Source organism: Mirounga leonina, unplaced genomic scaffold (assembly GCF_011800145.1).
Source record: "Mirounga leonina isolate KUSES-001 unplaced genomic scaffold, KU_Mleo_1.0 Mir_488, whole genome shotgun sequence".
Lineage (NCBI taxonomy): Eukaryota > Metazoa > Chordata > Mammalia > Carnivora > Phocidae > Mirounga > Mirounga leonina.
Genome location: NW_023270777.1, coordinates 3689168 through 3703022, shown reverse-complemented (window position 1 = coordinate 3703022; position 13855 = coordinate 3689168). Strand labels below are relative to the sequence as shown.

Sequence of the window (13855 nt, the reverse complement as noted above, 5' to 3'; positions counted from 1 at the left end):
GTCAGGGACTTATGTAGCCTGAGAGAGGCAGGCAGGTGGGGTAGAAGTTCCTGTCCTGGGCCCACTCCAGCTGAAAAGTGTAACAGGAGACCCTTCCCCTATTGAGGTGGGTCCCCAGAGAGCACCCTTAGGGTAAAAGTGAACTGGAAGTAAGGTACCTTTGGGAAGTGTGGAGACGCAGCCTTGGCACTGAGAAGATCGGAGAGGGAAAGAGACAAAACCATAGTTCCTGACAAGTTGGGGGCACAGAACGGCCCTCGTGTGGATTTGCATCGTGAGCATCCATCTCAGCCTGGGCCAGGAAACCCCAGACTCTGCATTTGGTTCAGCGTTCTAGATTCACACGCTAGAGCTTCAGGTGCCTGGCAAAAATAATGACATGCCTGTCTGGAAGAGGACATCTTTATCCCTGGTCTCTAAGAATCACCCCAAAATGAATTGTTCATAGCAGTGACCAGCACACAGTCAAAGATAACCTAGCAGATGTGGAAACAGCACAGCATGAGCCAGAAGCAGCCACAGACCACACTTCCAATCTGCACAGACTGGCAGTAGTAGAATTATCAGACGGAGCTAAGAAAATCACCTATGCTTGGTATATTTATTTATTTATTTATTTATTTATTTTTAATTTTTTTTTTTTTTAAGATTTTTATTCATTTATTTGAGTGAGAGAGAGAGAGAGAGAGAGAGAGAGCACATGAGAGGGGGAGGGTCAGAGGGAGAAGCAGACTCCTCGCTGAGCAGGGAGCCCGACGCGGGACCCGATCCTGGGACTCCAGGATCATGACCTGAGCCGAAGGCAGTCGCCCAACCAACTGAGCCACCCAGGCGCCCTGCTTGGTATATTTAAAGAAAGAAATGACAGGCTTGAAAGGATCTTCAGAAAACAGGAAACCATAGAAAGTAGCAGAAAATTTGAAAAGGGGCCAAAATCAAGCTCCTAGAAATTAAAAAAAAAAAATACCTGAAATTCAAAACTCCGTGGGCATATTTGGTAGCAGCAGAGATAATCAACCAGCGGGCAGCTAAGAAAAATATAAGCCATAGTCTCTCTCCATAATTGCCAGCTAGCATATACAGAAGATGTCCAAACGCTATGGAAGTTACATTATGATCTCAATAAGAAAGGGTCTGGAGGGCTTGGTCCAGGAGCCTCGAGACACAGCAAAGGGTCGATCCCCTGTACTTCCCAAATGCAAGACACAGTTGATCGTTTCCACGTAAACACGCGCACGCACAGGAAGCGCGAGCGAGGTATATTTTAACTGTTTGCGGGGTAGATGTTAAGCGACCCACTCAAGTGTCCCTCGGTCACTGTTCACGTGGCACCCCATTTGTTTAACTCCGGGGACGTGAGTGAGCCGAGGGTAGCAGCGGGCACATCATTTTCAGTGCAGAAGTAGGTTGTGAACCGTGAAATGGTCTTTTGTTTCCCTCCCCGCAGCACGTCTTCTTTGCTGATCTGATACATATAAGTCATAGCTGCTTTCGCAGGGAGGAAATTTCCAGTTGTTAGCACACACTGAAGTGCAAGGGGGCCACACAGAAGGGCCTGGCGATGAATTTGTTTGTGCAGTCGTTAACAAAGGATTCAAGCACGTCTTTGTAAACCTTTCACTCAGGAGCCCCGGCTGCAGAAATTTTACTGAGATCTTTGTGTGGCTCTTCTTCCTTTTTCCTTGCCCACCCCTAGCCCCCAGATAGCATCAAGTAGAAAACAATATTGTCTTTTTCCAGCGTCCGAACGCAGATGAGATTGGTATTTTCCATCGGTCCCTATATGTACTTTCAGATCTGTTACTTGTGTCAGGGCGTCTCCACAAAAGCAAGATCTTTGTCATCGCAGTTAAATATTCAGTGTGCCTCCTCCTCATTAGAATTCAAAATAGAGCCTCGTCTGAGTCTGACGGACGAAGCCAATTGTGAGAGGCCAGACTGAGAGTTCTGAATGACTCGGGGTGAGGGACAGTGTTGCTTCTCAGCATATTGACTATTACGTAATGTTGTCTAAGCACGTCGATTGTGGTTTTAGCCACATTTCAGTGATGTGGGGAAGAATCCGCCCGGCTGACATTGCACTAACACCATCCGAACACGGGACCCTTGATGGGCCTTCCGCGTTTTGGCGTGTGACTCTCTTAGGGAGGCTTACGAGTAGCACAACACAGTGCTGTGGAGCCTGAGCTGGGTCACAACGTGGCCTCTGCCACTTGGGACCCGGGTGCCTGAGAGAGCCACCTGCCTTGTCCGCGTCGTTATTCTGCACATTCAGTGAAAGCAAGCTGGTGGCCCAGTGGCTGGTTCTAGTGCGTCCTCAGCAAACGCCAGCCATGGGAAAGCGTGGGTCTCAATCGGTTGCCCAGAGCCGCCTTCATAAATAAGACTCAGAGGCTCTGACCCTTGTTGGAAGGCAGCATAGAAGGGCTTTTAAGGAGAACAGTGATGACCTGAGAAAGTTTCGCAGGGATAATCTGGAGCTAGGAGGTTCATGTCCTCATTGAATTAGAAATGGAATTGCTTTCTTTCAACTAAACTGCAAAGTGTAATTTTGTGGCTGAAGCCATTACCGGGCATGAAATTGGTAAGGGGCACATCTAGTGCGCCCGGGATGGTGCTGGTTTCCCTTGGATAAGCATGAACATATTTTTTCTTACATTAGCTCTTTTGAACAACATAGGTAGGAAGCTGAATTCTAAGTTGTCTGGTTTATTTAACTAACCTTGGAGACCATTTAATCTCTCAAGGAGTTGTTTTTTAAAACCCTACCACAGGGGCACCTGGGTGGCTCAGTCAGTGAAGCGTCTGCCTTTGGCTCAGGTCATGATCCCAGGGTCCTGGGATCGAGCCCTGCATCGGGCTCCCTGCTCCGCGGGGAGCCTGCTTCTCCCTCTGCCTGTGCCGCTCCCCCCCCCCATGCTCTCTCTCTCTCTCTCTTGCTCACTTTCTCTCTCAAATAAATAAAATCTTAAAAAATAAAATAAAACCCTACTGTAAACACAGATAATTAGATACCTAATTATGGGGCAGAAGAATAACTGCAGATTCTTTTCTCTTACTGCTTATCAAGAATATTTTTCTTGCCTATTGTCTGCTTCTTTCTCTTCTCCTCCTTCACTGAGATAATCCAGGTAAGTTCCTCCGCTCCCTTATTCTTTACAGACCTGCATGTCTGTCTCTATACCCAGTGTCGTCTTTCATTCCATGTCTATGGAGAAATGCCCAGTCCTCCACTGATGCATATCTGCCCTCAAAGCCATCTTGTCCTCAAGCTTCATTCCCCATCCGTTCTTTTCATTTTTCCCTGTCAACACCGGCATCATCTGCGGGCCAGGCACTGGGCTCTGTCCCAGAGCTGAAGGGTGGGTTGGGCACGGTGCCTGCCGTGGAGTGGAGGAGAAGGACGCAGTGTAGATCCTGGTGACTACAGGGTGCCCAGGCGGAGAAGTATCTCAGCCAGCCTAGGGGCTCAAAGGTTCCAGGAGGACACAACATGGGAACAGAGGCCTGAGGAGTGAGTAGAACAGGCTTCCCCTGGGTCTGGTAAAGTGGAAACCCAAAGTAAGCAGGATGTGTATTCTGTGATCCTGTGGCAGCGGGGGGAATGAGGGAGGGAAGAAAGAAAGGAGGGAGGGACGGAAGGGAAGGTGGGAAGACCCATGTCAGAACTGTAGAGGACAGTTTGCTCGAACATACAGAGCTAACACTGTTCCTTCAGAGTGGTGTGAGCTGGCCAGGCGGCCAGAGACTGTCAGTGCCTGGGGTACTTTCCTAATTGATTAATTGAAACTGTAAGGAAAATCTTAATATTAATCTTATAATTCTATCTTAATATTTTGGTACCTCTCTAGTAATTTTTTTCTACCCATAGTATTTTTACACGATGATGATGATATTCTATTTTTAACACTTCTGTCTTTTTAACATGTTCTTATAAGCCCTTTTTTCTTTTGGTGTCATTAGTACCCTTCTGTCAAATAGATACACCGTCCTTTACTTGGGTACTCTTGTTTGGGGGCTTTTAGACTGTTTTCTCATTTTACTGTATAAGTAATGCTGTATTACATACATAAAGCTTTTCTCCATATATAAGACTTGTTCCGGTCATGTAGGCTATTGGTTAGGATGCTTCCAGGTCCAGAAACAGAGACTGGGTCTGGCTCTTTTTTCACCAGGGCCCTGATTGGGAGGTTGTTGGAGCCCAGAGAAGGGACAGGAGGCTGGAGGGCCAGGGATAGAGCAGCCGTCCCTGGACAAAGAGGCCAGGATGCTGCAGCCAGAGTAGCTGAGCGACGCCCCCACCTCTCTTGGTCAGAGGAGGGGTGCTGAGCTGGCTGGGCCTGGCCTTTGGCGGTGGGCCGAGGAGGAATCTGACCATGTTGGGCTTCGTGTGATTGGAGCTCCCTCAAAATGGACATTGGGGTTGGTTCTGGACAGCCAGGGAAAAAACAAAGCAAAACAAAACTTGGCCATTACAACCACATTACTTATTTCCCAAGTCGATTTATTTAGGCCCAGGGTGGGAGCGGTGTTAAGTTGATATATATTGCCAAATTATTTTCCAGCGATGTATCAGGAACCAGCCCCCACTCGGACTTATTGGCCACAGTACGTTGCGAAAATCCAGTGCCGCCCGTCACCCTTGAATAATTTCTGGTATTGAGAAGTTTCTGTCCACCGGAAATCCCTCTTCCTTGATTCCTGTGACACAGCTGGGCACCGAGGAGAGGAAGTCAGAAGACCTGGTAGCCAGCCTCAGGGAGCACGCACTCAGACAGGAAGGCAGTAAGCTCAGGGCAGTGCGTTTACAGAGCCTACCAGATGGTCACACGACACCATCGAAGCAACCTCATTGGGGCCGCTCATTCTGGAAAGTTGGGTAGAAATCTAGCAGAGGCAGGCTAGCGTTCCAGGCAGTAGGAAATGCAGGTTTGCAGGAGGCACGAAGGCCCGAAACGACACTTGGTTTCTCAAACAAGAATTGGGGCTGGCCGGCTCGGCCCGAGGGTGCCTGCCGGAGAGGTGTGGCGGTGAGGCTAGTCACGGAGGCTAGGCCAGCTCAGGGGGGCCCAGGCCACAAACCCAGCCCCCTTTTGGCTTGCATCGCTTTCCCTCTTCCCGCTTCCACTGAAGACCTTACGTTGGGCTCAGTCCTCTTGGCACTTTATCTTTAAGCTTCTTCATCTGCTCTCTTGGACGGCTTCATGGTCAACCGGAAGTTCCACAGTCTCAGACCCGGACTGCACCTGAAGTTCAAGGTCTGTGTCTTCAGGTGCTGCCAGTCCCGTTTCTCTGGCCTGCCCCCCAGCTCCCTCTCAATCTGGGCATCTTCTTTGTACACTCCTTACCTGCAGGAGAGACCAGACAGGAACCTTCGTAATGAAGCAGGCCACCGCGATGACCTCCAGGGACAAATGGGAGAGTAAACAACAGATTGTCGCCAAGTGGGAATGCCGTGCCGGTCATCTCTCTGCTTGTTTTCTTGGGAGAAGCCTGAAATCTGGATCTTCAAGTGAGATCTCCCAGTATTTTAGTGTTGACAGTAAATTAACATTTAAAAAAATGTCCATGTGGGCCAAATAAAACATGGCACAGCGTACTTCTTGGGGACCTCTCGGTAACATGCATCCAGTCCGTCCCCCGGGCCTATTTGGAAATGACTCTGAGATCTCCCTCTTCCCTCTTCATCGCTTGATGTTCTCACCACTCTGTTTCTGGCTCTTGTCACTTTTATGTGGCCATTAAAGATAATAATGACAAAGCCTGTTTATCGGGACAGGAAAATGTGCATGAGTGGAGTCTTGATCATATTTATAGAAACTGTGGCCCACATCTTCTGGTTTTGGTGTATGAATGCAGCAAACGTGTCCCCCTTGCCCCCCGCCCAGCTGTCGGCGTTACAAAGAGAAATAAGATGAGTCTCTCTGCTTAAGGTGCTTATTTTTTAAACTTGCTTTTCCCAATTGATTTTAAACTGTTTCCCTCCCTTAGACCCATCTGCTGCATTTTAGACAAAATGACTTTTCTCCGTCACGGGGCTGATAGAGACCAAGTAGCAAAACCGTGCAGTGCATGACTCTTAGACCTGCTTCTGGAACCCAAGAGAAATCTGCGGCACTCTGATGACTATATTGGGATTGGCCCAGATGCATTTCAGGGGCTAACGTGTACGGCCCACAGATCTCTCCTGCTCTGGGCACCCCTTACGTCCTCCCTTCCTCCTGGGCCCTGTGGTCGCTCGTGAAATGTGTAAAATGCATGTGTGAGGCGTTTGTGGTCAGATGTCTCGTATATGTGACCACATCACTGTTGTCTGCTTTGATTTTGAGTTCCTACTGTGGAAAAGCCCATTTTTCTGCTAATGGCATTTATTTGGGAAGCAGGAATAGGAGCAGTAAGTTCAAATGTTGATGCTTCGGCTTAATCCAGGCAAAATGAAGCCTTTGAGAGAAGCGCAAAATTGGAAAACCTTTATTTAATGGAAGGTGATTGATAGGGGCTGACAGCCTCAGAGGCCTCCACGCTTCTGTAATCTGCTACGAGGCTATCATCAAGGGGTCAGAAATGATCACAAAGTAGAATCATTTTTTGATTATTGTTTTTGCTTGGTGTGGTTTGGAAAGATAAGGTGTGATTTCCAAGGGTGGCTTCTGTTGTCACGGGAGTAATAATTACATCGTATGGGCCTCGGTCGGTGCTCCCCCCCTCCAATGTACATGTTTATGCGTGTTTTCTGGTAATGTGTGTTCACCAGTGACTTCACGTGCTTTCAGCTGGCCCTGCAGGACCCATAAGGACTGACTGGGCTGAGAAGGACCGTCAGGAGGCCTGGGACAGAGTATGCTTTGCGTACTTGAGGTATACTTTACCTCTGTTATTTGCCCACTGCCCATGGCGGGGGGAAGAGTGCCCCAGCACCTGCTCGACATGTCTTGTCAACCCAACCTAACCCTTCAGGACTTCACCATGACACCCGTGTGCTTCCATTCGTATATGGATTTTCTTTAATATTTGTAAATTGAAATGAAATGAAGAACTGGATTCTGGTCGTGACAGAGATCACCCAAGCTGGGTAGGCCTGGGAGCGGGAAGTGACTGGACATCTCTATACATGCAAAACCGGTGGTTTGGACTAGACGCTCTTTGAGGTTCTTCCAACCCTGGCATCCTCTCCCCCCCCCCCTTTTTTTTTAAAGATTTTATTTATTTATTTGAGAGAGAGAGACAGAGAGAGAGAGCATGAAAGGGGGGAGGGTCGGAGGGAGAAGCAGACTCCCCGCCGAGCAGGGAGCCCGATGCGGGACTCGATCCAGGGACTCCAGGATCATGACCTGAGCCGAAGGCAGTCGCTTAACCAACTGAGCCACCCAGGCGCCCTTTCCATACCCCTTTGAAGAGAATCAGGCACCCCCTCGCAACCCCGCCGTACCCTACACACACACACACGGAGTAATAAATCCGAGACGAGCCAGGGGTCTAGGCCAGAACTGTATCCGTCTCATTTCCTACAGGCTGGCCAGCACCAAGTTAGATACTTGCAGGATTAAATCATAGCTGAATAGGGATTTTTACCTGCATCGTCACGTGTTCCTGTGTTGATTGCAAATGTTGTTAGCCAACGTCTATCATTTTTCTCATCGGAACAAAACAAGAAAGATGGGGGAGTTTTTAATGGAAGTTACAGAGGAAATTTGGTAGGTTTATAAAGGTGGAAAATAAAGGAATGGGGTAATGGGAGTAACTCCTGGGTTCTGTGTTCAAGAGTAGTTGCTAGAAAGAGATTCCTAACACTTCTCTCTCAAGTTGGGCTATTTTTAGTTACTGTTTTAGAAGTGAGTTGGTGGGGGCACCTGGGTGACTCAGTCGTTAAGCGTCCGCCTTCGGCTCAGGTTATGGTCACAGGGTCCTGGGATCGAGCCCCACATCGGGCTCCCTGCTCCGCGGGAAGCCTGCTTCTCCCTCTCCGACTCGCCCTGCTTGTGTTCTCTCTCTCGCTGTATCTCTCTCTCTCTGTCAAATAAGTAAACAAAATTTTGAAAATAAATAAAAAGAAGTGAGTCGGTGGAACATTTTTTTTTTAGTTTTTTGGAAAACATCTCTAAGATTTAAGTTTTTAGCATGGTTTTCATGCCTCTCTCCTCTTAAAAAATGTAACTCTAGGGGCGCCTGGGTGGCTCAGATGGTTGAGCGTCTGCCTTCGGCTCAGGTCATGATCCCAGGGTCCTGGGATCGAGTCCCGCATCGGGCTCCCTGCTCCTTGGGAGCCTGCTTCTCCCTCTGTTTCTCTCTCTCTCTCTCTATCATGAATAAATAAATAAAATCTTCAAAAAAAAAATGTAACTCTAAAATGGGTTAAATGGACACGGAGCTGAGTTTAGGGTTGTTAAAGTCACAGTTGTTCCCAAGTGGATTGTCTTCTTCGTGTGTTATCAAAACAGAAATTCAGGTATCAGATTATCTTCCTGATCTCCTGTGTCTACCCTGTTTAGGGGGCCTCCTGGCCCCAGCCAGTTTTTGGTGGGTGCTCAGAGAATGGGGCGGTTTTACTTAGGACATTAGCTGTAATAGCCAACATTGCTTAGGAGAAACAGCAACCACCGATAAATAAAGTTGAGCAGTTGTCATGGTTTTAGAAATGGTCATAATTAATAGCTGGCCCTAGTACTTTCTGACTCTGTCCAGGCACATGTGTTGTTCCGTCCACGAGTGAATCCCCCCTCGCACCTGCTCTTCAGCCTGCAGCCTGCGTGAAAAGCAGCTCAAGTGCAAAGTAATGCTTACGGTCCAGAGAATCTGCCCTTGTGACTTCCTCTTGATCCTAATGAAACATGCCCACTTGGAAGTGCACATGTTGGAATGAAGTCAGAGGGATTGGGTAGTTGAAGGGAATGTGTAGTATTCAAAAAATAACTAGATAATTCTCCCTTACCAAGCCCCTTGGACGTGCAGTGTTATCAGCCAGATATTAACCTTTAAAGAACTCGACTCTAGACGTTGTCACATTAATGAGAAATTGAGATAGCCCTTCATCGTCTCCAGCACAACCTCACCAGTGACTCGGTATTTAATCTTTGGCTCCCCTTTTCTTTCTTTCGCAGGGCCAAGCAATCATGACAATTTCCAGTCATTGAACCAGCGTTAAATTCCTAAGAAAAATTGATTTGGGTCTCATTTTAAATCACTGATGAGTTTTCTCTGCCCATGCGTGTGAACAGGGAGATCAATTTCTCCGGATTAGCAGTAGAATGCTCTTTGTATTGGACTTGAGTCTCAGCTGTTCGTGACACGAGCCATCTCCCGCAGCAGGCACCTCAGGTCTCTGCTCGTCTCTGCACGTCGGGCATACACCTGTGTCGGCCTTGTGTCTCCTGAGCAGCCTCCACGTGTCCGCTCACTTGTGCTTATTGGAGACGTTGGCCCTTGAAACAATAGCTCCTTTCAAAATGACTTTGGGATTTCTGGAAAGCCTTATATATTTTAAAAATTTCTTGTAGATATGGATCTGAGAGTTTTCATTGTTGTGTTGGCATTGGTTTGCTGTAGCTTCGTACATGTAAGTACAGAGAAATGAAAAGAAACTGGGAAATGGTCATTTTTTGAAAGAATATTTTTATTTATTTGAGAGAGAGCATGAGTGGGGAGAGGGGCAGAAGGAGAGGGAGAAGCAGACTCCCCGCTGAGCAGGGAGCCCGATGTGGGCCTCGATCCCAGGACCCTGAGCCGAAGGCAGATGCTTAACCGACTGAGCCACCCAGGTGCCCCAGAAAATGGTCACTTTAAGAATGAATAAATACGGTGGTCACGCAACACTGTGAAAGGACTTAGTGCCAACCGAACCACACACTTAAGGATGGTTCATGTGGTAAATTTCATGGTACATGCATTTAATCACAATAAATTTTTTTAATTTAAAAAGCAGATGGAATTTCATTTCATGAAATTATGGCAAAGTTACAGTAATACAATTTCTAAAACTCCTTGGCATGATTATAAAATACAATACTCTCCCGTACAACCGTTTTTTATGTGATGTGGTAACAGACTCTTAATTATATCGATATAGATTTGCCTAAGCAAAATAGAGAAGGGAACAAAAATGCCCTCAAAAATTAGAGGACATCTCACAAATAAATGTAGGGGAATTAAGCTTTATTGTTGCCATATCTTATTTTTGTCATTCCTATTAATACTGGGGAAGCACAGTTACCTGATCACTGATACATCCCTATATCCTAAGTATTGGCAGTTTATTTCTGAAACCTGAAAGGAAAGTTTTCTGCCTTGAATGTTTGATTTACAGAGACTTCCCTCTTCCTGCCATCAGCCCTCTGGCATTACACTTATTCATATAATTTCAGTAACGTGACTCCTAGCATATTTATCCTTGATAAATCAGGGATGCCTTTTGCCCCACCTTGCTGCTCTGACTTCCATTTTGTTTACAGGTAATGAAGCCTCTAAGAGTTGGGGCACGTGCTTTTTCACTTTGGTCAGGAAGCAGGCTCACCTTAACTGTGACATCGAGTCTGTTTTTTCACCGTGCCTTCCTTAGCAAAGTTAAACTTCCAGTCCTTCCAAACAATGGTCATCCTCTTTGTGACCCAAATTTACGTCTCTTCTCCCTGTCTTTTCAACTCTGCTTCTCTTTCTTTCTGTTTTATAATGTGACCTGGAGCGGCTTCTGTGGTTTTCCTCCTTCCTTAAGTATTTCTTAGCTGTGTCTTATATTTTTGGTAGCATGTGCTGGCTCCAATCAATTTAATAGCCAGATGTGCTGGACTTTAAATATTCTTCCCTCACCACCTCCCCCCACCCAAAGCACCTTTATTGCCAGGTGGCGAAAATTCTAGACCTTAGGCAAATTTTTCAGAACAAGAGCCCTTTTAGCCTGTCAGTACTAAGTAAATATTTCTAAGCACTTTGCAAAGTGGAGACTATAATTGTGATACAATTTTATATGTGAAGGGAGAGGGAAAGGAGAGCCATCTGGAAGGAGCTTCTCTTTGTCCTATGGCTGTTCTAATGCTCGCAGAGCTGAACATAACAACTTGCCTGTGGCAAATTAGAAGATTTAGGTATTTAAAGGCGCATATTACATGGGTTTTTTTGTTTTTGTTTTTGTTTTCTTGGAAAAAGATCAAATTGCTACTGATTATACCAAGAACGCTCAGAATGAAGCTGGTAGTTTTACTGAGTTTTTCTGTCCGAGCAACATACAAACTTGTTTATCTGCACTGCTCATTTCAAAGAAGCCAAATCAGGGCCTCTGGCATTGCCAAATGCCTGGAACACTGTCGGGTTTGTAGGTGATGGAAAGTAATAAGGAGCCCTTTGGAGAACTTGTGCCTACAGATTTGAGGCTCTCTGTTCAACCTTTCCTCCCTGGGCTGATGGGTTTCTTTTGCGGGTATTAACTCCCACAGGAGGTACTATCTCTTCTCCATGCTGATGTTCCAAGTCGGGCTCAAGCTCCTGAGGTCTGGTGGGAGGGTGTCATAAACACACTTGACCCTGGAACAACGTGGGCTTGAACTGTGCAGGTCCACTCATACATAGATTTTCTCTTTCAATAAATGCAGTATAGTCCTGTGAATGTATTCTCTCTTCCTCATGATTTTGTTAAATAACATTTTCTTCCCTCTAGCTTCCTTTACTGTAAGAATACAGATAGAACACATACAACATACTGAACATGTGTTAATGGACAGTTATCAGCAAGGCTTCCAGTCAGCGGCAGGCTATTGATAGTTACATTTTGGGGGAATCAAAAGTTATACACGGATTTTCAATAGCATGGGGGTCAGCGCCTCTAACCCCTCTTGGTTCAAGGGTCAAGTGTCGTTCTAAGTAGGTTCCTCTGAGCTCACAGGCCTGAAGCAGGAGAATCCCCCAAGGGGCTTATCTTAATGGGCTCTGGACCGTGACAAGCAGTGGAATCCTAACCCATCACTCTTGAAGATGCATCTCTGGCTCTGGGTGCTGGGCTCTCCCTGTGCGCTCTGTACTCTCCTCTCTCCTCTCTTTCTAGGCCTTTTTCTTCTTCTTTCCTGTTTTCTTTCAGGAAAACTCTTAGACTTCTGGTCTTCCTCTCCCCACTGCTCTTCTCTGTTCATTATCTCAGTAAAGAATATACCTTCCAAAGGCTTCCCTCCTCAGCCTCTTCCTGCCCTCTCAGCCAGCTTCTGCAAAGCCCTGTCCTCCTCTGCTCTGTTCTGTGTGTCCCAGCCAGCCACTTTCTCTCCTCGCTGCGTCATGGAGCATGGAACCATCTGGAAGTGTGCTACCGAATAGAAGACAGGAATAGTCAAGAAGTACATTTTTTAAAATGTTATTGTATCATATCTTTATGATCTACTGTACAGCTTACTTTGTAAAAATATCTTTTGTATACATTTTCTTGCCATATCCATGACTCATTTTAAAGTGTGTTGAAGCTAGTGAATTAGTACCTGAGTGATCCTGCATGACTGTGTTTTTGCCAAATTGAAGACTGAAGCCACCTTCTCCCAATTCATTTTTGTCTCCTCATAAAAGGTGTTTGGGGTTTTATTCTTTGGTCATCTTAGCAGTATGCCAGCCATTTTGGTATCAGTCAGACTTTATGGAGAAGGGCCTGTCATGCGTCTGGCTACTTAGTTTGGAAAGTGGTGGATATCCTCTTTCACGTAGGAATTCGCATGAGGGTTTGCTTTGCCATCTTCTAGAGTTGTCTGACTTTATCTAAATAATAAAGTTAGATTGTACTTTTGCAATCATAACCATAGATGAGGCTTCGTGCCTTTAGCTCTTTCCGGTAATGAAGATGGGTAGCTGCTTACAAAATCTCTCTTAATCCCTCAGGGAGGCTCTACCAGTCGCTGGCCAGTCAGTAAAAAGGGTAACCGTACTAGGCATTTCACCCAGAGGAGACGTAATACAGAGAACTAGTTGCAACACTGTCGGAAGGACTGAGAGAATAAAAAAAGGAGGGTGAGGTAATCCGGACATGAGTACCTGTGTGAGGCAGCTTCCACTCGTAGACATGGGAGAAGGAAGGTGTGGAAGCATGTTCTAGAGCACAGGTGTATAGTCACTGCTGCCCTCCCAAGACTGCTGCCTGGCCAGGCCTGGAAGAGCAGGACCATGGTTAGATGACAGCAGACCAGAGGAGAGCTGCCTTGCTGGCTCTGGGACCACGAGAGAGGCCACCGTGGCTGCAGCTGGGGTCACTGAGGGAATTTAGAAACTTGCAGAGACACTGCTAGAAGCAGAGGGGGAAAGAGAGGAAGAAGAGCAGCTTCCATCCTTCTTCTTGCTTTCTGAACTCTTTTTAGCACCTAATATTGGCAGAATGTAATAGGAAGCTAGCTGGCAAGGGAACCTGGGAAAGGTGGGGTGGTTTGCAAACTCCAGCATGACAGAACAGAGCGAAGAAGAGCAGGTATAGTGCTAAGAGACAACAGGTAATTCCTGGCCCATTAGCTCTTTACATGGGGACCATTGAGATGTTCTATACATCTGTCTCACTGAAATCATCTCAGGTGTTTTCCCAGCTTTTCATGTTTCTTCCAGAATTGGGAAGTTCCTCATGGACCTATTGAACTGGAAAAAGGTTTATATGTATTCTAGAAAACTGTTTGGTTACAGCTGTTCATCCCTAGCCATATGAATCTCAGACTTTCAGACAATGTATACATTGTCATTAACAGAAAAAATAGTGTTGCTGTCACACTGAGCTACCGGAAGAAATGATACCGTTTCCGCTGCTTGGCAAGTGGACCTACCGTATTAAATAATAATAGATATGAACAAACGTACAACAGTTGGACTTAATGTCTTATAATTAGATTGGCTTATATCCTTCAGTTATTTCCTT

At 46.4% G+C, this 13855-nt stretch overlaps 1 protein-coding gene across 3 annotated transcripts in view; it reads left to right on the top strand.

Moving 5' to 3' along the window:
- STX8 (syntaxin 8) overlaps window positions 1-13855 on the top strand; it is a 245887-nt gene that overhangs the window by 157096 nt on the left and 74936 nt on the right. The window contains exon 8 of one of the 3 annotated variants that reach the window (XM_034989595.1): window positions 5355-7240. The exons of the other annotated variants lie outside the window; for them this stretch is intronic. Within the exon in view, the coding sequence (XP_034845486.1) occupies window positions 5355-5380 (26 nt within the window). The 3' untranslated portion in view covers window positions 5381-7240. Of the gene's footprint in view, window positions 1-5354; window positions 7241-13855 lie in introns of those variants that run through there. 3 annotated transcript variants of the gene reach the window in all.